Below are 26,137 nucleotides of genomic sequence, written 5' to 3'. Positions count from 1 at the left end.
TACATGCAATGTCCAACACAGTTTTTCACCGTATAGAAGGGGAACTTACCGTTAATCATTTCACAGGTTTTTACCATAGCATTTTTACAGTTTTTACGTTAAATTCACTGTCAGTTTTTCACAGTGTAGTGGGCAAGTGCGCCGACATATAACGATGCATTAAGCGTCCCGAGTTCGAATCCAGATTCGAGGACCTTTCCCGATCGGGTCCCTATTTTACTTCCTGTCTGCTCTGTACTGTTGTATCATAATAAAGGCAAAACCCCAAAATTTTTATTTTTTGAATTGTATAAATACTACAGTAATAAAAAAAGAGATTTATTTTCTAATTTTTGAAAATTATTATTTATTTATGAAATTGGACCATGGACCACAAAACCAGTCATAAGGGTCAATTTTATTAAACTGACATTTATATAGGGTCTGAAAGCTGAATAAATTAGCTTTCCGTTGATGTATTGTTTGTCATGATAGTACAATATTTGGCCGAGATACAACTATTTGAAAATCTGGAATCTTGATTATTACTAATCAAAAATTAAGTTTTGATATATTTACAGTAGGAAATATATCTTAATCGAACATGACACTAATATCCTAATAATATCCTAATGATTTTTGGCATAAAAGAAAAATCGATAATTTTGGCTATTGCTACATACAGTATTCACCTGTGCTTCTTATGACTGGTTTTGTGGTCCAGGGTCACAAATAATAATGCCTTTAATAATGTTGACTTTGAGTTTAATAACAGTACTGTATAAAAGAGACTGATAGAGCATGTATATGTTGATCTATTTATTTATTATTATTTTTTCTCCCCCTGCTGGAGCATGGGTGCCGCTAGTGCGTGGAAACACATGACGTAACTCACATAAGGTAATTCCACATCCATGAAACGCTTACGCTCTGACGCAATTGCCCTTTTTAGGAGACATTCGTCATTCAAATGATTATAATACTAGGCCAGTGAATGCCTGTTGCTGCACCGATTGAAAAGTGCATGGGTGGAACTGGAATTTCAACATCGGGACTAATACACTTCAACCAGGATAAATCCATGGCAAAATATCATTTAATTTGGAGATATCTGGAATGAACGCAGATGAACGAAACTGCATCTCTGGAGGCGATAATTCAGTCAGGTGTGTATAGGTCAATTAATTCGCATGTTTTAACCATATACCCACGTACAAACGCAATGATTTCCATTTGATCTTATTTCATTTACCGCACATTTCTTTTTTTCTCTCCTCTTTTCAGCCAGGTCGAAATGCAGTTTTCCAAAAGCCCTTTTATCGCCACTGTCAATGCAGTCACATCGAGACAAGAGCTGCGCTGGATAATCGAGCCAGTGATGCCAAGTGAGAGTCTGGACCAGACCAGTGAACCTACATCAAGCTTCAAAAGAAATATACAGGTACAAATACTTAAAATACAACATATTATAACATATTTATTATTATTATTATTATTATTATTATTATTATTATTATTATTATTATTATTATTATTATTAATGTATAGACTTAAATGCATTAATTCATAAAATAGCAAATATCTAAAATGTAAATGTTTTGTTTAACAAATGTTTGAAATTAAAAACTATAGATGGTCTTTGCCTGAATGAGTATATGTATATTCCACACAAAAAAACATGCTAATTCAAGATGTTTAAACCAGAATGCAAAACACACATTTATGTTCAGTACTTGTGACAACTTTTAAACTGCAGTGTTCTCTTTCTTTATATATAACTACATTAATCTTTAAAAAATAATGGCAGATCAATAAAGTAGGCTAAAGAAAGAATATATTATTCCAGTTTTTTAAATACTGTTATATTGCTTCATTATTAGCTCACTCCAGATGAAGAGGAGAAGATAAGACGAAGAAGAGAGCGTAACAAAATGGCTGCCGCCAAATGCCGCAACCGCAGAAGAGAACTTATTGACCTTCTTCAGGAGGTGAGTAATAGGGCCGTACTGCCATTTTCATTTTCATTGTGTTCAGGGTGGTGCACCTTTCTGATACATCTTGTTTGTCTAGTTTTAACTTGAGACTTCTGTAATTGTACAAAAAAACTATTAAGAATTACGTATGATGAATGCATCATCCAACAACACATCAATTATTGTTTTCATAGATTCAATTCGGAAATCAAAACAGAACTCAATTGGACAGTCACACTCTCAGTGGTTAAGAACTTAAAGGAAGAGTTCACCAAAAAAATCTAAATTACATGAACATTTACTCACCTTCAAGTCATCCAAGATGTAGATGAGTTTGTATTTACTGGGAACACATTTGGAGAAATTTATCATTACATCACTTTCTCACTATGGATCATCTGCAGTGAATGGGTGCCGTCAGAGTCCAAACATTTGATAAAAACAGCACAATAATCCACGCCACTCCAATACACCAGTTAATGTCTTGTGAAGCAAAATGCTGCATGTTTGTAAGAAACAAATGCCCTAAGACATTTTTAAGACATCTTTTTCCAGTAAAAAACTCTGAATCAATATGCACAGTTCGAGTGAAAACAGTCCAAAACAGCTCTAAACTAATCTTTGATTTTTGACTGGAAGCGTTATTATGCATTATAGACTGGTATTTTAGCCAGAAGCAATGGTTTAAAGTTAAAATGCCATAATGATAAATTTGTTTCTTACAATTACACATCTTTTCGCTTCAGATGTGGATTACTTGTGGATTGTTGTAATGTTTTTATCAACTGTTTAGACTCACATTCTGACGGCACCCATTCACTCCAGACGATCAGCTTGTGAGCAAGTGATGTAATGGTAAATTTATCATAAATCTGTTCTGATGACGAAAAAAAAAACTCATCTACATCTTTCAATTTTTGAATGAACTAGTCCTTATCCCATGGAAACTTTCCAATGCACAAAAAGGTTCTTTATAGTGGAAATACATTTCTTAGGAATATTAAAAATTCCTAAGAAAAAAGGTTCTTTAGTGTACCTAAAATGGATCTTTTATGGCATTGCTATGAAAACCTCCTATTGCACTATTTATTTTTAAGAACGCATCACACTCTGTGAAATCAAAACAGAACTCCATTGGATAGTCACACTCTCAGTGGTTCCATTAAGAACCTTTACAGGAAGAGTTCACCCAAAAGTCGAAATTACTTGAAAATGTACTCACCTTCAGGTCATCCAACATGTAGATGAGTTCGTTTCTTCATAGGAAAGCATTTGAAGAAATGTAGCGTTACATCACTTGCTCACTATGGATCCTATGCAGCGAATGGGTGCCGTCAGAATGAGAGTCCAAACAGTTGATAGAGTATAATTAACGTCTTGTAAAGCAAAAATCTGCATGTTTGTAAGAAACAAATGCATCATTAAAGGAGTAGTTCACTTTCAAAACAAAAAATTACAGATATTGTACTCACCCCCTTGTCATCCAAGATGTTCATGTCTTTCTTTCTTTAGTCGTAAAGGATGTTTTTTGAGTAAAACATTTCAGGATTTCTCTCTATATAATGGACTTCTATGGTGCCCCCGAGTTTGAACTTCCAAAAAGCAGTTTAAATGCAGCTTCAAAGGTCTCTAAATGATCCCAGCCAAGGAAGAAGGGTCTTATCTAGTGAAACAATTGGTTATTTTCTAAAAATATTTACAATTTTATACTTTTTTTATCTCAAATGCTTGTCTTGCCAAGCTAGACAAGATGTGCATTTGAGGTTAAAAAGTATATAAATTGTATTTCTGTTTTAGAAAATAACCCATCATTTTGCTAGATAAGACTTTTCTTTCCCCGGCTGCGATCGTTTAGAGCCATTTGAAGCTGCATTTTGGAAGTTCAAACTCGGGGGCACCATAGGAGTCCATTATGTAAGGGATAATGTACAGGCAGCCGGTAGTTATCGCAGAAATAAGCCCCGACAGTGTGATCAGGACCCGACGCGAAGCGGAGAGCGAAGCGTACATTATCCCGCTTATTACACGGCTACTTGCCACATAAGGAAAAAAACTGGACATGAATATGAATTTGAAACCTTTTATTGGCATATTTGTTTTGAATTAACATTTTTATCCTTCCGCGAAACGATATAGTACCACGTGACTAACATTCAAACTATGTACGTTAGTAAGACAATTTAAATAGATTAATGTCGAAATTTTCCATTGTTAATCGTGGTTGTCCAGTGTTTGTCACAAGATGGCGCCAAACGGTAATCTTTGTTGGCACGGAGGGATTTTAAACATACAAGTAGTACCGGCTATGCGTTATTACTTTGGAGCGGTGATTATTTGAAAAGAACGAACCTGCAAATGTCTCAACTGACCAATCAGAATCAAGCATTCCAAAGAGCCGTGTAATAAATAGAGAGAAATCTGAAATGTTTTACTCAAAAAACATAATTTCCTTACGAATGAATAAAGAAAGACATGAACATCTTGGATGACAAGGGGGTGAGTACAATATCTGTAAATTTTTGTTCTGAAAGTGAACTACTAATTTCATACAGTTTTAAAGCCGCTTTTCCCAGTAAAAAACTCTGAATCAGGAGGAAAAAATGCACAGATTGAGTGAAAACAGTCCAAAACAGCTCATAACTAATTGTGAATTTTGATGTGAGAGGACAACAGGAGATGGACTTTTTTTTTTACTGGAGGAAGCGTTATTACAGACTGGTATTTTAGCCAGAAGCAATGGTTTACAGTTAAAACGCTGTAATGATGGATTTGTTTCTTACAATTATGCATCTTTTCACTTCAAATTTGGATTACTTGTGGATTGTTTTTATCAACTGTTTAGACTCACATTCTGATGGCACAAATTCACTCCAGAGGATCAGATAGTGAGTAAGTGATGTAATGCTAAATTAATCCAAATATGTTCTGATGAAGAAACAAACTCATCTACATCTTGGATGGCCTCGGACTATTCCTTTAACATCCATGGAAACTTTCCAATGCACAAAAGGTTCTTTATAGTGAAAAATAAAATTCTTAGGAATGTTAAAATGTTCTTTATACTAGGAGAACTGCTCACTTAAAGGTTATTTAGCAAATCTTTGTTATGGTATGGTATTGCTATGAAAACCTCCTATTACACCCTTTAATTTTAAGAATGCATCGCATTCTGCTTCGGGGAATCTGGTACTGTTACGTAATAACCAGCAGCACATGCTAATGAGATCCAGCTGTGAATTTGTTTTAGGAGACTGAGCGCTTGCACATGGAGCAGGTCATGCTGCAGAGGCAGGTGAGTTGCCTGCAACAGGAGAAAGAGCAGCTGAGAATGCTACTGGCATCCCATGCATCCATCTGCACACTGGACAAACCTCATTCCTTGGACAGTTTTATGTCAGGAGAGCATCTTCCATCCAAAATTTCCATCACAATAAAACAGGAACCTCTGGATGACGTAAGTGGGTCGAGACACTTGGCGCTCCAACTGAAAGAGAAAGGCCATGACTTACAATAAATTCAGTGAAGACGATGACGCACCAGCAATTTTTATTTAATATCTTTGTAAATACCTCATTACCACAATGAAAGAGACATTCTGTGTTCAACATCCAACTTGGCCTGTGGTAAGAAACCCATTGCAGATGAAAGTGAAATCAATTCTGGTGCTCTGTTATAATAATTTATTCCTTGTTTCCATGTAGTGACCTATTATAACTGTCTTTGAAATAGTAACGATATTTTTAAAAATGATTGTAAATGACTGGTGTTTACAATCTAAAATGCACTGACATTATGTTTTAAAAAATTCCTAAAAAGGGCTCGACAATAAGAAAAGAAAAGTCTGATGTTGAACATATTGAACATCATTGTGAATTGTACTGAGTTAAATAAGTTACCAAGGTAATGTTATCTAGCGGCTTTAAAGTTAATGATTTGCAATAGTTTGAAAGCATCAGCTGGAATGATTTGAAAATTATAAAACAAATCAATATTGTTTAATACCACATGCCCTGTTATTTTCTTGCCAAAGTGTGTTTATAAATTTCCAACTGTCATTTAATAAAAATGAAATGTTCAGTAAAGAATTAAAACATGTCTAAATGTTGTCATTTTTATGTGTGCTATAAATGGTTATCAGCAAATGTCTGTTTTGAACAGAAAGCAAAATTACTGCTGATAACATTTATGATTAAATATTCTTTCTGAAAAAAAAATATAACAATATATTTTACACATATATATATTTAAATATGTTACATAGAAAGATAGATGACACAATTTCCATTTTGGGTGAACTATCCCTTTAAGCAGTAAGCTTAGAGTTACATGCAACAAGATACAGCGTGCCACATAGGATGCAATAAACGGAGGATATTTTGACATCTGCACAGGAGTGGCAATGCTCAGGCATGCACTGAGGAAGGAGGAGGATTTCCACTGTGGGCATGAGTTCCTGTTTGGGTTTTGGGAATCTGACTTTCAATTCACAGAGGCCTTTCTATTTAAAGGTCACAGGATATTGGGCAAATCCCCCCAAACTTTTAATAGCTTTCTTCAGGTGTGAAATAGGAAGAATGGTGTTAGGTGTCCGGCGTTCACACAGAGCTTAAACTTTGACTCGCATGTCCTTTTAAAAACAAATCTAATGTGTTGCTCAATCAGTAAGATGGAAATCTACCACTATATATATATGCTACTCAGTAAGAAGGAAGGAGAGAACTTCAGTATGAAATGTGTTTTGTAAACACTATCGTATTATTTCATTGTATTTGATTATCTTATGATTTTTAAGATTGTTATACAAATTTAGGTGCAATGTGAACGATAAGAAAAAAGGCTTGACTGAAACTCAAATACTACCACTGATCTCAGATTTTTTCTCTCATGATGGGATCAAGACAAAAGAGAAAGAAATGATTCTAAAGTAATTAGACCCTTGCCACAAATGAATGGCATTTCATCATTAGAAATAGCAAAACAAAAAGTTCTGTCATGAAACTCTAGATGGCGCAGTCCATTTGAACTAAATCTGACATAATGACATTATTATTCACATGATACAGCTGATTGGTTCTTTTTTGTATCACATATCAGCAGCCAATGAGCTTGCTGCTCAACATTTAAATATTTGACTAAAATATTTTCAGAAACCCTTCACCCTCCCCAGCTCCACCTGTATAGATTTACTGTGGGCTGATTTCATGTATGTTTTATATGGGGATATTTCATATATGTTATATATGTAGCAGCAGTATTTCTTACATGCTCACAGCAGCATGTCTGTTAATATATTGGCAGTATAACAAGTTGGTACTTGCTCTGCCGCAGCAGTATAACAGATCTATTCCACCAAGACTAAACACATTAACATTTAGATGTATACTGCCCTCCAAAGGCAAAGTGCAGTAACTACACATTTGGTCAAAATTGAGTTAAAGGGATGGTTCGGAGTAGAATTGACTTCATTGCTATGCACTCCGAAGCCCATCTAAATACCCCATCCGAAGTTTTTTTTACCTTAGTCAAACATTTATGGAGATATTAGAGTTTTTCGAATTGCTTGTTACAGGAGTGAATGGTACATGTGATGTATCTCGTAAATTGCACCACTAAACGTGCAAGTAATCTTACCAAACTTGTACAGTAGTGTAAATAGGTTATGTACTCACAAAACGCTGCATCAGAACATTTGTAAGTCCACCATGAGTGTTTTAACACGTTTTACCCGAGAACTACTAGTCTCAGAAACTACAAGTCGACATCACTTCCCTGGTTTGAAAAAAGCACGTAAAAGTCCTCCTACTGTCTGCATGTCAACTTGTAGGAGGACTTTTACATGCTTTTTTCAAACCAGGGAAGTGACGTCGACATGTCGCCATTTGTAGTTTTTGAGACTAATAGGGATCGGCTAAAACGTGTTTTTAAAACACTCATGGTGGACTTACAAATGTTCCGATGCAGCGTTTTGTGAGTACATAACCTATTTACACTACTGTACAAGTTTGGTAAGATTACTTGCACGTTTAGTGGTGCAATTTACGAGATACATCACATGTACCATTCACTCCTGTAACAAGCAATTCGAAAAACTCTAATATCTCCATAAATGTTTGACTAAGGTAAAAAAAACTTCGGATGGGGTATTTACATGGGCTTCGGAGTGCATAGCAATGAAGTCAATTCTACTCCGAACCATCCCTTTAAGGCTTAAAATGAGCTTTGTGACAACCATTTTGTCTTGTAGCAAAGTCTCCTGGTTCAATTTTGTCCCATTTCAGAGAAACAAGAGTCTCAAAATCGCAGTAACTACAAAATCCAAACTTATACTATATGTGACCCTGGACCACAAAACCAGTCTTAAGGTCAAATTTTACAAAACTGAGATATATACATCATGTGAAAGCTCAATAAATAAGCTTTCTATTGATGTATGGTTTGTTAGGATAGGGCCATATTTGGCCGAGATACAACTATTTGAAAATCTGGAATCTGAGGGTGCAAAAAAATCAAAATTCTGAGAAAATCACCTTTAAATTTCTTCAAATTAAGTTCTTAACAATGCATATTACTAATCAAAAATTACATTTTGATATATTTATAGTAGGAATTTTACAAAAAATCTTCAAGGAACATGATCTTTACTTAATTTCCTAATGATTTTTGGCATAAAAGAAAAATCAATCATTTTGACCCATACTATTTATTTTTGGCTATTGCTACAAACATACCCCAGCGACTTTTTGTGGTCCAGGGTCACATATATGGTGTAAAAACTTTAAAGGCATTTTTCTCAGTTTCAGTGTTGGCATAGTTACTGCACTTTGCCTTTGTAGGGCAGTATATTACCATGCTAAACTCTCAAGAGAGTTGTCATGAAATGAATATATTGTAAGTGGAACATTTGCAGTGTTCATGTGATGAGTCAAAATAAAAAGTTCTTTATTGCCATTGATGGTTATATGAAAAAGTTTTAACATCAATGGAACAGCCCCATAAGAAGAAAAAGGTTCCCTATACTGCAAGAATGTTCTTTAGATCATTAACATGTTCTAGAAAAAATGTTTAAGAAACGGTATGTGTATGGTTCTTTGGGAAACCTAAAATGGTTCTTATGTGGCATTTCTGCAAAAAAAAAAAAAAAAAATAAAAATAAAAAACTATTTGGAATCATTTACAGAGTGTACCCTGCATCTGTGTGAACCTGTGGAGAACTTACTTCATACATCCATTAAAAATACCTTCAAATTAAATACAAAAATAACTAAGAAGAGTGGGTATATGTTATGAGAAAAAATCTCTTTGTCTTCTTCCAATATTTGTAAGTGCACAAAATGTGTCTCTTCTTAAAACTAAAATGTATCTTAAAAGCTATTAAAGACCATAAAACCAAAGAAAAGTTCACAAAAACCGTAGCCTCTAGCGAAACCATGCAGTTTACAGCCAGACAAGGCAAACCCTCCTTGCGTTCACACCTACAGGCGTGGCTCCGAATTCCACTTCCTCCTCACCCGCATCATTACGTTTAAGTAACACATCACCAGAAACTTGGGACAGTAGAGTAGTGGTTGTTACTTGGATGTAACTGTGCACAGAGAAGAGTCTACTATAGTATTATGGCAGATAAAGGACCGATTCTGACCTCAGTCATAATTTTTTACTTGTCTATCGGAGCCGCGATATTTCAGATCCTCGAGGAGCCGCATTTAAAAGCAGCTCTGGACGATTATAAAAACCACACTGAGTATTTATTACAGAAATATCCCTGCTTAGAAAAGGAGGATTTGAACCAAATTATTAAGGTAAGTTGTGTAATGTGATTCTTCTAGTGGTGTTTACAAAACAGTTTGGTATTTTGTTTAGCCAAACTTTCCAGAAGCTCTTGGAAAATGTTTTCAAGTGTTTTCCAAGTGTTTATTAACTATCGGTTATTGTTTCCAATATGATACATTTACCGTTGCTGTGGTGCTTCTCACACACAAGCGACTACCAAGAAGTTTTCGTTTGAATTTAATAAAGCATTTATCAAAGCGAAGCTTTGTCTTAAACGCGTCAAATCTCTGAAGGTGGCGGGGGTTGGCAAACCTCAAAACGACTAAGGCGCGATTGTTCCAAGTTTGTGGACTTTTCCCCCCGTGGGCAATAAAAGTGGCGAAGTCATTCTTCGGAATGTGCCTTTGCCAGTCATGGATTGTGGACGCATTCAAACGCGACTAAGTACCACGAGAGAAAACGCGCACGCGTGCTTTATGCATCAAACATGAAAACAAAGCAAGCGGTTGTTCCGCTTTGGAACTATTTTCAAAATTGGTTACCGTCAAAACTTTTAGGTATAATCTTCGGACTATTTATTTCTTCATTTGACTTAAATTCAATTCAATAAAATTACAAACAGCCGTTTCATTTCACCTAGTAAGTTTTTAAACCACACATAATGATTGTGAACATCTCATTCAGACACATTTGACACGAACTTCCAGCTTATTTTAATGGTTAATTAACAAACCAGTTCTTATACACATTTATCTGGTTAATGTATCAACAAATAAATGCAATATTTAAATATGATAACTAAGTAGTAGGCTATTGAAATATTATCTCATATAGTAACCACAGATGTTTACTATATGCACACAAAGGTGTGTGAGCTTTTGTAATTTGTCACCAGAGAACATGATATTGCAATTGATTGTAACCCCATCTGAAAGCATTAACATTGCATTTTATGAATGGCATCAATAAAAATGCAGAATATTCATTGCAGTATACAGCAAATGACATTGCTCTGTTCATTAGTGCACTTTTACAACTCTTGGAATGTCATTTACAGTATTAGTACTGACAGTATGCCATATGTGACTCTGGACCACAAAACCAGTCATAAGGTAAAATTTTACAAAACTGAGATTTATACATCACATGAAAGCTCAATAAATAAACTTTCTATTGATGCATAGTTTGTTAGGATAGAGCAATATTTGACCGAGATACATCTATTTGAAAATCAGGAATCTGAGGGTGCAAAAAAATCAAAATACTGAGAAAATCACCTTTAAAGTTGTCCAAATTAGGTTCTTAACAATGCATTTTACAAATCAAAAATTACATTTTGATATATTTACAGTAGGAATTTTACAAAAAAATCTCCATGGAGCATGATCTTTACTTAATTTCCTAATGATTTTTGGCATAAAAGAAAAATCAAAAATTTTGACCCATGCAATGTATTTTTGGCTATTACTACAAATATACCCCAGTGACTTAAGACTGGTTTTGTGGTCCAGGGTCACATATATGGTGACTAATCACATATTTTATAACTTGAACAGTTGACGCTCTTATTATGTAAGTTTTGGGTTTTTTAATGACACAGGTTTACTAACATGACAACTGTACTTTTTAAGTACAGTGCACACAGCATAAATTACTCCCTCTGATTAAGCATAAAAGATGTATTGTCTATAATTAATAGAACGATAGCAACATTAAAACATATTAAGCATATTCTTAATAAAAAAAGAGAAAGAGAATAAAAAAAGAGAAGCATATGCCATTTAATATCTGTAAAATAAGTAACTTGGCCAATTTTGTTTAAATGAAGGATTGCAGAAATGAGTACACCTTAGATTTAATTCCACAAAATGTAATATTCTAGTACTTAATATGTCCTCCATAACTCGAAGTACACTGCTCTGACCCTTCTTGCCATTGAGTGTACAAGTTCATGACACATTTTCACATCTGTCCTGTTTAACTCCTGAAGGAAAGCCTCCTTAAATGCGACCTCTTGGTCTTTAATGCAGAGTGTTGCTCATCTTGTCTCTACAGAATCCCCCACAGCTGCTCAAGAGTGTTAAGATTGAGTAAAATACATGTTAACCAAAGGATTTTCACCTAGGGAGAAATATCTTTGTCATGTTAAAAAAAAAAGTCTAACAATGCAGGCAACGAAGATAAGGTAGCATCTTCTGTTTCAGGTTTGTATTACATCACGCATTGGTTTGTGAATACATGACAGCATTGATAAAGCATAACTCCCTCATACTTTCAGCATTCATACATTCCTATATAAGAGCTTGACTACCACTGAACATCACTGTGGGAAGCAGGCACTTCTCACTGTACTCCTCCTCTAGCAACACCATAACATTTTGAATGCTGTTAGATCCGAAACGATTGACATGTTTATATTTTGTAAATATAGGCCTTGAAAAAGGTTAAATGAGTTTATTGTGCTTTCAGTAGTTCTGGTGTGGATAAACAACAATGCATGCCACTTCTGCAGGCTGCATCTTACTCTGTGAGATAAAGCGTCAGTTTTCATAGCTTTTGCTTTTTGACTCTTTGCTTTTGGTGATTCTCCTGCTCTTTTCCTAGCAAAACCTCACTCATCACTAAATGAAAGCTTAAAGTGAAGACCTTTGTGTTTCAGGGGCCTTTTCACAAGTCCGTTGTTTTTGAATTACCGTGTTACTTTTGCTATATTTTCACATTTAAAACAATCATTTTGTACTCCTCTTTTGCCATTATCCTGATTTATGCGTATTTATAAGAAGAAAGTCTCCTGACAGTTGTCTCTTAAAGGTTGTATCAGCGATTTCTAGCCTGAAACATAAAGTGTAAAATTCAGCTGATCTTTCATCACGATCCGCTCGCTGCCTGCCCCATAAATTGTCTGTGAAAAAACCGCGTCTCTCTGGTCAGCCTAGGGTCCGAGATATGCCAAAAAAACAAACGGCACTACCAACCATTCCACAGCAAAAACAAACATTGTTCCAACCAATCAGCGTCAGGGGTTTGGTGTTGTGGACTTTCGCTCCGCCTCCCTCACATCCCTGCACCAGTAGGAAAGTCCACAACACGAACCCCCTGACGCTGATTGGTTGGAACACGGTTTGTTTATCTGTGGAATAGTTGATAGCGCCGACTGTTTTTTTTGGCATATCTCGGACCCTAGGCTGACCAGAGAGACGCGTTTTTTTCACAGACAATTTATGGGGCAGGCAGCGAGCGGATCGTGAATAAAGGTCAGCTGAATTTGACACTTTATGTTTTAGGCTAGAAATCGCTGATACAACCTTTAAGTGGTTTCATTGTCGTCAGCATTAAGACTGACGTCTGAAGTATGATTCAGTAGACGCTAGAGTGATTCCAGCCGGAATGACCCACTTTTAAATGTCAAGAAATTACTCATTTTTAACAGTTTTGGTTAAACATACTCACCTGTTGATCAAAACTTGCTTTTATTCCCTTTTATTTAGTAACTTTCAGGAGGGTGTACTTATTTTTGCAACATAACGTTTTACCACTTTGATAAGTAAGGTGTGTTTTCCTGAATAATTTGAACATTCTTCCTTTGGTAACTGATCGAGCAGACTTGCTGGAATATTATATCTGTAAAGAACCATAACATGTCTTCTAAGTAAAAAGTAATTGCTGAATTTAAGTTTCAGAGGGGGCGTACTCATTTTTGCTGCAAAAATTTTTATACAGAATTTAGACACATTGCTTTTTTTTTTTTAGAAAAAGCTGTTTTTTTCCCTAGGTAATAGTACCATATTTTACCATGACTGACCTGATTTTGGAAAAAAAAAAATGCACAACTGTGAAGCCCTCATACTTAGGTTTACTGGGCGTGATGTAACATGATGTGGCGACGAAAACCTGTTCCTCAGGTTTTCAGACAACACAGTTGTGTTGGCATAAGCTAAATACTGATATTTACATGAACAAGCTGGAAGATATTGATACAACAGTGTTTTCATTGTATGAAAAGTACATTTAAAGTAAGTTCTTTTTCTCAGAGACTTATCAGACTATACTTCTAAATGAAGTCAAGGAGATCGAAACTGGGGTATTTAGTCTTTATGCTTAGTCAATTTGGGTTGGGTGTGTTTGTATAGTTACTAATTTAGGGATTTAAATAGCCATGTTTACGGTCACAGAGATAGGCTGACTGCAGCCATGCTGACTCTAAGTGTACATGAAGAGGGTTTATTTTGCTGATATCTCCACAAACACTAAACACTTCCTCGTTTCCTGTTGTTTTGACTTATGTATGGAAGCCTGTTTCCGCCTCAGAGTTAAAAAAAAAACAGGTAGTCTTGAGATGCGATGAAATGAAGACGCAATCATGAAATTTCAATTTTGTGATAGTTGTGACATAAAGTCCTCATTTGTTGGATATAAAGTCTTTTAAAGTATTACCTTTTTTAGGTGGAAATAGGTTTCTATGCTAATGTCATTTTTATCAAATTTGCTTATTTTTAAGTCTTTCTCAAAGATGTAACTTGAGAGGTGTGTAATTCTCTGTTTACATTTTGTCTCTTCTCGTTTCATGCCATGTTAGAATATTCTCCTTTGGCATTTGTTATTATTGTTAAATAACATGGCTAATATTTAGTTTTATGTTTGAACATCAGGTTGTGGCCGCAGCGGCTGGAAGAGGTGTGACTGTAACAGGAGAAAAGCAATTCAACAACTGGAGTTGGGAAAACGCTGTTATTTTTGCTGCCACGGTCATCACCACCATAGGTACACACACTGTTCTGACTGACTTTTTGTTGGCCTGTTGCAAGTTAGAAATACTTCAAGTTTAGATCTTTTCATTATAAAAAATCCAGCTTACACTTGACTGGCCTTCAGTGTTGAAATAACTACTGACATTATTTCAAATGTTGAAATAACATTTAATGCTAAATGGTTGTAAAAGAAGGTTATCAAAAAAAATAAAAATAAAATGTGAACATTGTAACATGTTGTGTATAAAAAGTAAAGGGTTGAAACCACAACAAAGTGATATCAGCTTTGATTCAAAAATGGAAAACAAAGAGCAGTGATTCAAACTTGCATCATGTAGATTGATTCAACCATGAATAAATGTTGTTTGTTCATTTATGACAAAGAGCACTAAAAATAATTATCAAAAATAATGAGCAATTTTTTTTTTATGTAATGGTATTATTATCAGTAGAAGACTGAATTCAGTGTTACGATTTAGAAATGCAGTGGTTCCCAGATCTGTGGGTGTCCTATTTAAGTTGAAGTTTAAAGCTTTATTAATCCCCTTGTGACTATTAATTCAGAGTTTCGTGCTGCTTCACATATGCAACACTTAACAAACACATACAAATACTCGAAATACACCAAATACATAAAAAGATAAAAAAAAAATTAAATCATGTTTCCACAAAAGAACAAGAAGTAAAGGTTGTTATTATTATCACAATTATCACAATTCAGATCTTTTTACTCCCAATTCTAAGAAAAAAAAATCTTACTTGCAAAAAGTTAAATCAGGATTGTTTTTCTCACAATTCAGAATTGGCTTTGTCTTGGAATTCTGTGGAAAAAAAATCTCATTACAAGAAATAAAATTTGAATTGTGAGACAAAATAAAGATTTTTTTTTTTTCTCAGGAGTCTGAATTTATATCTTGCTTTTATGTCTTGCAATTGTGTGGAAAAAACCTCATAATTGCAAGAAGTTTAGAATTGTGAGACAGAATTCAGATGTTTTTGTCCCCTCAGAATTCTGAATTTATATCTCGCAATTTGTCTTGGAATTCTTTGGAAAAAATCTCATAATTGCAAGACATAAAATTAGAATTGCAAGACAGAATTCAGATGTCTTTTTCTCACGATTCTGAATTTATATCTCGCTAGTTTAGTTTAGTAGAGTTTTTGCCTTCCAGTTTTGTAAAAAAAACAACAACAACAACCTTACCATTGCAAGAAATTTAATATTGAGAGACAGAATTCAGATTTTTTTTGTTTGTTTTGTTTTATTTGTTCTCACAATTCTGAATGTGTATCTCGCAATTTTGTTTGTCTTGAAGTTCTGTGGAAAGAAATTGCAAATAATTGCGAAAAAATTTAATCTGAAAAAGTCAGTTATTGCCTTGATGATTGATTGGTTTTACAAATGATTTATACATTTTTTAATTAATTCAAGTAAAATATGAATAATGTTTTATTTTTTTTAACTATTTATTTTATTTTACTTTCTTTTGGGAAAAAAAAACACCTAATGATCTGGCTTTAGACTAAACGACATTGATTTGTCTACTCCATGATTTCAGGTTATGGCAATGTTGCACCGAAGACAGTCGGAGGCCGTTTATTCTGTATCCTGTATGGACTCTGTGGCATTCCTCTTTGCCTCACCTGGATAAGTGAGCTGGGTACATTCTTTGGCGGCAGGGCAAAGCGTCTAAGTCAGGTTCTCCTCCACAAAAGCCTCTCTGTGGTAAGAATATCATAATCAGAGGCATCACTTTTTAAACAAAGTCAATATTATTAACATCCCTATTAATTTTTCCCTTTTTACTACAGAAAAAAGTACAGTTCATCTGCACAATTGTATTCCTTTTATGGGGTTTCCTGGTTCACTTGATCTTCCCAGCCTTCGTATTCATGGGCTTTGAGGACTGGACTTACTTAGAAGGCCTGTACTTCTCTTTCACCACCTTGACCACTGTTGGTTTTGGTGATTATGTTGCAGGTAACTATGCAATTGCAAATAAATGTTTACAATTTTGCTGAAAAAATGTGAGTGAGGAGTCCAAGGGTTATACGAAACTGTAAAGAGATTGTAAACAGGTGCTTGGTGGTCTGTGGAAAGTTTGACAAATTAAAATAAGATACTAAATGTGATGACACTTTATGATAAATTTCATTAGTAAATCATTACCAAACATTATATAATGCTTAACTGAACATTAATATATTCACATACCTAGAAATGTGAGGTAATGTGCTTGTTAATGTTTACTAATGCACTTATTTGTAATGATTAACATATCATTATTTAATGTGAAATGATTACAAATGTCATTAACATTTTAATTAATATGATAATCACTTTTTAAAAATCTTCAATATACAATGATTACAAATACATTTTTTTATGTACTTTTGAATGCTAACAAATGTTCGTACAAGGTGCTTAAAGTGCATGAAGGACTTGAATTTGACTTTTTGTAATTTAAGGCCTGAAAAATCCTTGAAAATTGCAGAATTCCAGAACAGGTATTTGAAAAGTGTTTTTTATTTTTTTATTTTTTTTGCCTTTTTCAGTTAATGTCATAAAACTATCCGAATCTGTGTTGAACCGTTCGGTTCGCTTGTCTCTGTTCGGTGCGTGTGTGCGTCGCACAGTTCAACGGTTCAACGCATGCGCAATGTAGCCTCGTGAGTGTCCTTTTTGCGCGAAATAAGAGGTGTGTGTAGACATACAGACAGTAAAAGTGGAGTGCTGCAGGTTACGTCACGTGTAGAAATGGCAAGTGGGAGAGATAAGTAAGGCTGCCCGGAGTTGGAGGATGCGCCAGCTATGATACGCTGTTCATCCAACTTGGCTGTGCTTTCAATTTTATTAAAGGAAAGGATGAAGCTGATTGGTTGGTTCATGTCACATGGTCTGCGGTGAGCTTGCAGAATTTTGAAAAGTTGAGATGTTTTTATCTCGATGCGGCACGTACGCGCCTGGAAAAAACGAGCGTGTTGCACCGCGTCGCTTCCATTACGAGCACGCATACCGCGCGTCTACATTTGAAATGACAAACTTGAGTGCGCAAAAGAGGCTTCATGTGAACGGACCCTTAGCCAGGTCAGGTGTGTGGGAACATTTTGGATTTCATGATTTCATCTTAATTTGTCAGTTCATCTGAGAAGACATCACACCAGTGTGTTGGTAGACATGCAAGTTAATTCTTCAGTTCAATCTTTGTGCTAAAAAGGCACACAAATTCCTGTAGAGATACACATTGTCCTGTTTTTGCCAAATAAATGAAAAGCATGTCATCAATGTCTTCTCTCTTGCTGTATCAAATCTCCCCTAGCTTTCCTCAGAGATGGTCTCAATAATGTGCTTAAAGTCAAGTCCAATTCAGTTTGTGCATGATTACATGATATAACTTTTTTTTTTTTAATAATGTATCCTAAATTGTGGATAATCAAGCTACATTTCATATGCCAAAGTAAACTTCTGGAGTGTTAAAGATTAAAATGAAAAATAAAAACAAGAACTGTACAGAACCGAAAACCGTGACCCTAACACCGTGATACGAACCGAACCGTGGGTTTTGTGAACCGTGCCACCCCTAATCGCAAATCATTGGATTCAGAATTGGGACTTCAAATCGCGCATTGCGATTAATTTGATTTTGATCGGAATTTCAAATTGTGTATCGCAAATCATTTGGTTTAGATCGGGACTAAGGAGCGGGTTTGCAGATCATTTGACTTAGATTGGAAATTTGTGTATTGTGACTCATTTGATCCAAATTAGGACTTTGGATCACATATCGCGAATCATTTAATTTAGATCGGGACTTCACGTACTGCAAATTATTTGATTCAGATTGGGACTTTGGAGAGTGTAGTGTGACTCATTTGATTTAGATCAAAGCATCGGAGCGGGTTTGCGAATCATTTGACTTAAATTGGAAATTTGCATAAAGTGAATCATTTGATTCAGTCCAGGACTTCAGAGCACGTGTCATGAATCATTTGATTTAGATCGAAACTTCAAGTATTGCAAATCATTGGATTTAGATTGGACTTCGGAATGGGTTTGCAAATCATTTGACTTAGATTGGAAATTTGTGACTCATTTGATGTAGATCAGGACTTCAGAGACTGTAGCATGAATCATTTGACTTAGATCGGAAATTTGTGTATTTGCAACTTATTTGATTTAGATCGGGACGTTGGAGCGGGTTTGCAAATCATTTGATTAAATTGGAAACTTGCTTATTGTGACTCATTTGTTTTAGATGGGACATTGGAGCGGGTTTGCAAATCATATGACTTAAATTGGTAATTTGCATATTGTGAATCGTTTGATTCAGATCAGGACTTCAGAGCGCGTATCACGAATCATTTGATTTAGATCGAAACTTCAAGTATTGCAAATCATTTGATTTAGATCGGGACTTCGGAGCGGGTTTGCGAATCATTTGACTTAGATCGGAAATTTGTGTATTTGTCACTCATTTGATTCAGATCGGGACTTCGGAGAGTGTAGCATGAATCATTTGATTTAGATCGGGACATCGGAGCGGGTTTGCGAATCATTTGATTAATTGGAAATTTGCTTATTGTGAATCATTTTATTAAAATCGGGATTTCGGAGCAGGTATTGCAAATCATTTGATTTAGATAGGAACTTTACATATCACGAATTATTCAATTCAGATTGGGACTCTGGAGTGTGTAGCGCAAATTATCATTTTAGATAGGATCTGTGCGTAACGCAAATCTTTTGATTCAGATTGAGACTTTGGAGCACATAATGCAAATCATTTGATTTAGATTGGGACTTCACATATTGCAAATTATTTGATTCAGATCGAAGCGTCAGAGCGGGTTTGCGAATCATTTGACCTAAATTGGAAATTTGCATAGCATGAATCATTTGATTCAGATCGAAACTTCAAGTATTGCAAATCATTGGATTTAGATCGGACTTCGGAATGGGTTTGCAAATCATTTGACTTAGATTGGAAATTTGTGACTCATTTGATGTAGATCAGGACTTTGGAGAGTGTAGCATGAATCATTTGATTTAGATCGGGACATCGGAGCGGGTTTGCGAATCATTTGATTAATTGGAAATTTGCTTATTGTGAATCATTTGATTCAAATCGGGATTTCGGAGCAGGTATTGCAAATCATTGGATTTAGATCGGACTTCGGAATGGGTTTGCAAATCATTTGACTTATATTGGAAATTTGTGACTCATTTGATGTAGATCAGGACTTTGGAGACTGTAGCATGAATCATTTGATTTAGATCTGGACGTCGGAGCGGGTTTTTTCTAAATCATTTGATTAAATTGGAAACTTGCTTATTGTGAATCATTTGTTTTAGATGGGACATTGGAGCGGGTTTGCAAATCATATGACTTAAATGAGTAATTTGCATATTGTGAATCATTTGATTCAGATCAGGACTTCAGAGCACATATCACGAATCATTTGATTTAGATTGAAACTTCAAGTATTGCAAATCATTTTGATTTGGATCGGACTTCGCGAATCATTTGACTTAAAACAGAAATTTGTGTATTTGTGTCTCATTTGATTTAGATTGGGACTTTGGAGACTGTAGCATGAATCATTTGACTTGGATCGGAAATTTGTGTATTTGAGACTTTTGATTCAGATCGAGACTCAAAAAAGTGTAGCATGAATCATTTGATTTAGATCAGGACATCGGAGCAGGTTTGCGAATCATTTGATTAAATTGGAACTTGCTTATTGTGAATCATTTGATTTAGATTTAGGGCATTGGAGCGGGAACTTTACATATCACAAATTATTCAATTCAGATTGGGACTCTGAATCGTGTAGTGCAAATCATCATTTTAGATAGGATCTGTGCGTAACGCGAATCTTTTGATTCAGATTGGGACTTTGGAGCACATAACGCATTTAGATCGGGACGTCGGAGCGGATTCGGAAATCATTTGACTTAGATTAGAAATTTGCATATCATGAATCATTTGATTCAGATCGGGACTTCGGAACGTGTATTGCGAATCATTTGATTTAGATCAGAACTTCAGAGAGGGTTTTTGAATCATTCCACGAACTGAATGATTCGCAATCCACGCTATGAGTTCTGAAATGATGGTTCGTCAATCATTATTCAGATTTGCACTTCGGAGCAGGTTTGTGAATCATTTGACTTGGATCGGAAATTGGTGTGTCATGACTCATTTGATTCAGATCAAGACTTCGGAATGCGTATCGCGAATCATTTTATTTAGACCAAAACTTTGCGCAACGTAAATTTTATTTAGATCAGGACATCGGAGCAGGTTCGTGAATTATTTGACTTAGATCGGAAATTTGCATATCGTAAATCATTCGATTCAAAATGCGACTTCGGCGTGTGTAGTCATTTGATTTAGTTTGGAACTTCAGAGTGGGTTTTTGAATAATTCTGCAAACTGAATGATTGGCAATTCGTTCCACGAGTCCTGATCTGAAATGATGGTTTGCAAATCATTATTCAGATCGGGAGTTCAGTGTGGGTTCGAGAATCATTTGATTTAATTCGGGACTTAATAGTGTGTATCATGAATAATTTGTTTTTAGATTAGGATTTCAGAGTGGTTTCATAAATCATTTTTTTTTTCTTTTAACAGTGGAAAACATCAAACTATAAGTGAGATCTCTAATTGAAATCCTTGAAAAAAAAAAAAGTCCTGGAATTTCATTTTACAGTATCTGTATGAACCCTGCTTCATACATGTATTCATATATTTACAAATGTAAAAAAATTTAGTCATTTTAATCACTTTAAAAACAATTCATATTAACATTCACACATAAGCACAGTCTGTAAAGGTCATATATTTTGGTTTTGTCTGTTGTGTAGACTTCTATTTACACATCTTAAATCAGTACACAATCTAAAATGGAAACTATTCATCAGTTGTAAATGTTTATTAACATTTACTAATCATTAGTACCTTTATGAGAAGTCATCCTGATGGCAAAATGTGTTAAATGTAATAATTTAGTATCTTTATGGGTGGTTAGTTAAGTTTAGCTAAATGCTTGTTAAATGCGTTAGCCTGGGGATCCCCATGCTGCCTTGCGCGCAGCACGATTTTATTCATGCTGCTAGGCAGCCTGGAAACCATGGACCAAATTTTCACCTCAGATAGGGAACAAATCACAGAACGGGGAGGGAGCAGCAAGACGACGACGCCTTCTATGGGACTCACCGAAGCAGTTTGTTTATAACTATGGATCCAGCATGGCAGCAGATGCGAAGTTATCTTTCGATGCAGCCTTAGATAGTGTTCTAAGTAGTTTAGAACGCAAGTTTATTTTGAAAAAAGAGCAACTTTTGGCGTTCGCTCTACATACGTCATCCGGTATAATTGAAACGATTGGCTATGAGCTACGCACAGGCACATTTGATAGACATTCGTATCACCCAATAAACTGCTCTGGGCATTCGTAAACCACGCCTCAAATACGAGAAAATGAACATGTGGTTCCCAGACCACGAATCATGACGTTGTCATGACGTGGTTTGACGTTAACCAGGCTATAAATGCGTTGTAATTTGGGCACAAAACACGTTCAAGTTAAGAGTCATCAAATTTGGTGGTCTTTAGTAATATAAAGTAAAAAAAAAAACTACTCTTTGAGCCCAGTGGTGAGGAGGTGTATATTGAAAAACACAAAATTTAGCTTGCTCCACTGTTAATCAGAGATGAGGCGCAAATCTTGGGTTCATCTCTCAGTGTGCATCTTCTTTCTGTCCACTGTACACTGGAACTAACTTATGATGGCATCAACATGATGCATCGTTTCCTGTGATTGTAATTCTGTATAAACATATGCTGCTTAAAAACAGCTTCTATGCAGTGTAAAAATAACTCTAGATAGGCAAATGAAACAACTGATGTATTACATTGAATAAAGGATATGAATTTGTTTCTCCATGTAGGTGTGAATCCAGATATAGACTACCCAAATCTTTACAGATTCTTCGTGCAGTTATGGATCTGCCTGGGTCTTGCCTGGTTGTCACTGTTCTTCAGCTGGAATGTACATATGGTGGTTGAAGCCCACAAAGTCCTGAAAAAAAGGAGGCTGAGACGCCACAAGCTGCCCATCGACGATGTACCGGAAAAAAGAGAAATCAAAAAAGCCCCGAAGCCACCACCTCTCACTGGCGTCATAGACATTTTTGACTTCATGTCTGAGAAAGTTGAGGACTACAGCGATGTTATCCGAGCCATTGGAGCAGCCGAGAGAAGGAAGAAAGAGAAGCAAGAGGAGGAACTGGCACGGTCCAAGAGCTGTAGTGACTTATTGCATGGTCTGGTCATCCCACTCGATCATTCTCCTCGTCTGAAACGCCGCTTCAGCGTCAGCGCAAACATGTGCACAGTCGCGTCTGGAGAGTCGACGGATGGCCTCAACAACAACAACAACCAAGAGGAACAGACACTACTGAAAGAGCACCACAGAAACACCAAGGATCTTAAAAATGTTAGAAAGGGAACTGAGAGAGAAGAGAAGCCTGGACGTTATACATGGGAATCCAGAAATTCAGACCCAGCAATCTTTCAGAGCCCCGTTCAAAGCCCTACTGTTACCACCAGTAATAGAGGATCAAGATTCTCAGTTTCCAAAGTATCAGAGAATTTATTAGAGAAGAGAAAAAGCATTGGTTGACACAAAGTATGATCAAAAAAGTTCCAAAACCAAAAAAAAAAAAATCAACTCTTGAATAACTTTAAATCATGAATTTACAGATGTGAAGGTCACTATGGCCCAACTGATACTATGCGAGGAACTAAGAAGACTCTAACTTCAAGGCCAAAGACGGGTGCTACCTCTAGCTAAATCAAGATGCAGAAGTGCTTATTGGTGTTCACAGCATTGAAAAAAACAGTCAGGTAATGCACAGGGTCTCGTGCATCCAGTCTGTGACCAAGATAAGGATGTGACGGTTGGCAGAGGAAATGGAATCGATTTCCTTCACAGACGCTGGACAGTTTGGGTGTGGTACTGTGGTTTTAACCATGGTTTTTTCATTCTTTCTCTGGATTTATGTTACCAAAATGACTGCTGGGAGAATTCTCTGGAATGAAATACTAGCGTGTTGCTAACTGTGCAGTATGAACTGAAAAAAGCTTAAATTTTTAAAGTAGTCTTCCTGGTTAAATACAGTACATCTTACAGGGCTAGTTCACCCAAAAATTCTGTCATTAATTACCCACCCTCATGTCGTTCCAAACTTGTAAGACCCTAGTTCATCTTTGAAACACAAATGAAGGTATTTTTAATGAAATCCAAGAGCTTTCTGCATAGATAGCAATGCAACTACTGTATTCAAGACCCACAAAGGTAGTAATGACATGTAATCAACCAAAATATTATGAAGCTGCAAGAATACTTTTTGTGTGCAAAGAAAACAAATGTAACATCTTAGACTTACGCGGCACGGCGAGAACTGACACTGAGAAGAAGAAAATGTTGAGTCGTTATTTTGTTTTGCACAAAAAAGTATTTGCATGGCTTTATAAAAATTAAGGTTGAACCACTGATGTCGCATGGAATATTGGAATATATGGAATATAACTAATTCCTTTATCTTTTTAAACTTTCAAACCTCCAACATTTTAGTTGTTTTGCTGTCTATGCAGGGTCAAAAAGATCTGAGATTTCATCAAAAATATCTTAATTTGTGTTCCGAAGATAAACGAAGGTCTTACGGGTTTGGAACAACGTGAAGGGGAGTAATTAATGATAGTTTATCCATAAATGGAAATTCTATCCTTTTTAAAGCTCCTTTGCTACACTACTAGCTACACAAAAGGAGTTGGAATAATAACAGTTTCAAACAGTTTAACAACAGTTTGGGTTTCCCAAACACTACCCCTGGATTGGTCCGACAACCAGATTGTCCCGCCCCAAACTTATGCTATTGGTTGTGCCGATATTGCTGTGTTTTGACGCTAATACAATCAAAGCAATATTTTGAAGCTACGAGAATAATTTTCTTGTGCAAAGAAAACAAAAATAACTTTTTTCGACACTTTCTCTCTTCCGTGTCAGTCTCCGTTGTACTCTCATGAATGCGCATCGAAGACTTGCATGGAAAAGACGAAATTGTGCGCAAAAAAAAAAAAAAAAACTACTTTAACAAAGTATTCTCGTAGCTTTAGAAAATGAAGTTGAACCATTGATGTCACATTAACTATTTTAACAATGTCCTTATACCTTTTTAGGCCTTGAACGTGCCAGTTGTCTTGCTGTCTATGCAGTGTCAACTAAAATAAAAGGTATTATTATACGTTATATTGTTATTGAAACACCCCTTTGAAAATACAATGTGAAACTGTATGAAAATAACGCTTTATTGTTGTCACATGACCTCAAAAATGGTTATTTTATCAAATTTGGTGTACAAGTTAATGAATTTTGCCAGTTTTTTTCTATTTAGTTATTTGCTCAGAATTGTTAAGTTATAATAGTATGTCCAGTTTATTTCAAGCCAAACTTGAAATGGTCAAGTTGCAGAACACACTTCATTGTGGGATACAGTATCCCACACAGTGTTGTTTTGTTATACTGAACATTTTGGCAAATGTTGTAGGTTGCAGAATGCCAAGAAGTAATATTGTAGATTTAGTTCTGAGCGTATCTTCTGTCTTGAATGCTGTAGCGGTTCTGTGGCTGTTCTTAGGTTCAACTTGCACTTGGGAAGCATTTAAACATTGGCCTGCTGAGGAAGCACCTATTTGCCTCCTCATGAAAGATTTGTGGGGAATGTGTTATGGGACGTAATTTGAGATTTCCACCTGACTGATTATGGATTTTGAGCAAGAATTTTGCCTTACTCTTTTATCGTTTGTATATATTTATGTTCTAGGTTTTGTATGCCAATTTTGGTAATAAAAAGTATTTTTTCACAGAATGTCTCTGTCTGCTGTTGCCAAACCACATCCGGTCTGTTGGCAGAAGTGATGAAATTAAACATGACTGAGCAATGTGAGCATAATGAAAAACCAAGTTCTTCTTAGTTTACTTAATTCCTTCCAAACTGCACTGAGATATGTCACACATCTAAATGTTATTATTATCAGTTAACTGTAAACTTGTTTTTAATAGTGATGTTCATAACATAACTAATAATTGCATAGGTGTTTGTAAACATTTAATAAAACCTAAATTTACAGTGTTCAAAGATTAAAAATGAACCTGAATCAGCATTAACATATGCATAATGAAGCATTTTGCTTAAACAATATGAAAACAGATGACAAAATCATGAGTTAAATTACTCAAACTTGCATCAGTTACATTTAGACATCAGTTACTTGTAATTAGATACATTTAGACAGTCTTCAGCAGCCCTACATTTTGTACATTGTCATGTTAAATATTTAGCAATATTGCTGGTGTGATATAGTCCCTATATCCCTTCATAAAACAAAATTATGTTTGTGGTCTTGCGCTTTGGTCCAGTATTTGTTCTGAATGTTTCTCTTGATGCTTTAGCTGTTACCATGCAGTGCATATTTGTAATTGCATATTTGCAAGTCAAGTACAAAGGCTAAACCTCAAGTACTTTGAATATTTCTGCAACTGCCAAAAATACAGTACAGTTGCAGTTATGCTTTGATGGGAATGAACAATCGATACAGA

At 35.5% G+C, this 26,137-nt stretch overlaps 2 protein-coding genes across 2 annotated transcripts; both read left to right on the top strand.

The window, feature by feature from the left end:
- The first annotated feature begins 1,005 nt into the window (after positions 1 to 1,005).
- On the top strand, positions 1,006 to 5,957 carry fosl2l (fos-like antigen 2 like). The gene is made up of 4 exons (XM_073852875.1): positions 1,006 to 1,145; positions 1,264 to 1,420; positions 1,860 to 1,967; positions 5,200 to 5,957. Exons 1-4 carry the CDS (start codon positions 1,096 to 1,098, stop codon positions 5,464 to 5,466), a joined length of 582 nt encoding a protein of 193 aa, XP_073708976.1. The 5' UTR covers positions 1,006 to 1,095; the 3' UTR covers positions 5,467 to 5,957.
- A 3,549-nt stretch (positions 5,958 to 9,506) lies between these two features.
- On the top strand, positions 9,507 to 23,160 carry kcnk5b (potassium channel, subfamily K, member 5b). Its single transcript, XM_073853007.1, has 5 exons — positions 9,507 to 9,751; positions 14,372 to 14,483; positions 16,030 to 16,196; positions 16,283 to 16,451; positions 22,425 to 23,160. The coding sequence occupies exons 1-5, from the start codon at positions 9,566 to 9,568 to the stop codon at positions 23,156 to 23,158; spliced, it is 1,368 nt and encodes a 455-aa protein (XP_073709108.1). The 5' UTR covers positions 9,507 to 9,565; the 3' UTR covers positions 23,159 to 23,160.
- The last annotated feature ends 2,977 nt before the right edge of the window (positions 23,161 to 26,137 follow it).

The sequence above is a fragment of the Garra rufa genome, chromosome 13 (genome assembly GCF_049309525.1).
Source record: "Garra rufa chromosome 13, GarRuf1.0, whole genome shotgun sequence".
Lineage (NCBI taxonomy): Eukaryota > Metazoa > Chordata > Actinopteri > Cypriniformes > Cyprinidae > Garra > Garra rufa.
This window is presented reverse-complemented; position numbering and strand designations above follow the sequence as displayed.

Coding starts and splice junctions, on each gene's coding strand:
- fosl2l (XM_073852875.1), top strand. CDS start 1,096: ATGAACGCAGATGAACGAAACTGCATCTCTGGAGGCGATAATTCAGTC. Junction 1,146..1,263: donor GGAGGCGATAATTCAGTCAG/GTGTGTATAGGT, acceptor TCCTCTTTTCAG/CCAGGTCGAAATGCAGTTTT. Junction 1,421..1,859: donor GCTTCAAAAGAAATATACAG/GTACAAATACTT, acceptor CTTCATTATTAG/CTCACTCCAGATGAAGAGGA.
- kcnk5b (XM_073853007.1), top strand. CDS start 9,566: ATGGCAGATAAAGGACCGATTCTGACCTCAGTCATAATTTTTTACTTG. Junction 9,752..14,371: donor ATTTGAACCAAATTATTAAG/GTAAGTTGTGTA, acceptor TTTGAACATCAG/GTTGTGGCCGCAGCGGCTGG. Junction 16,197..16,282: donor TCCACAAAAGCCTCTCTGTG/GTAAGAATATCA, acceptor TTTTTACTACAG/AAAAAAGTACAGTTCATCTG.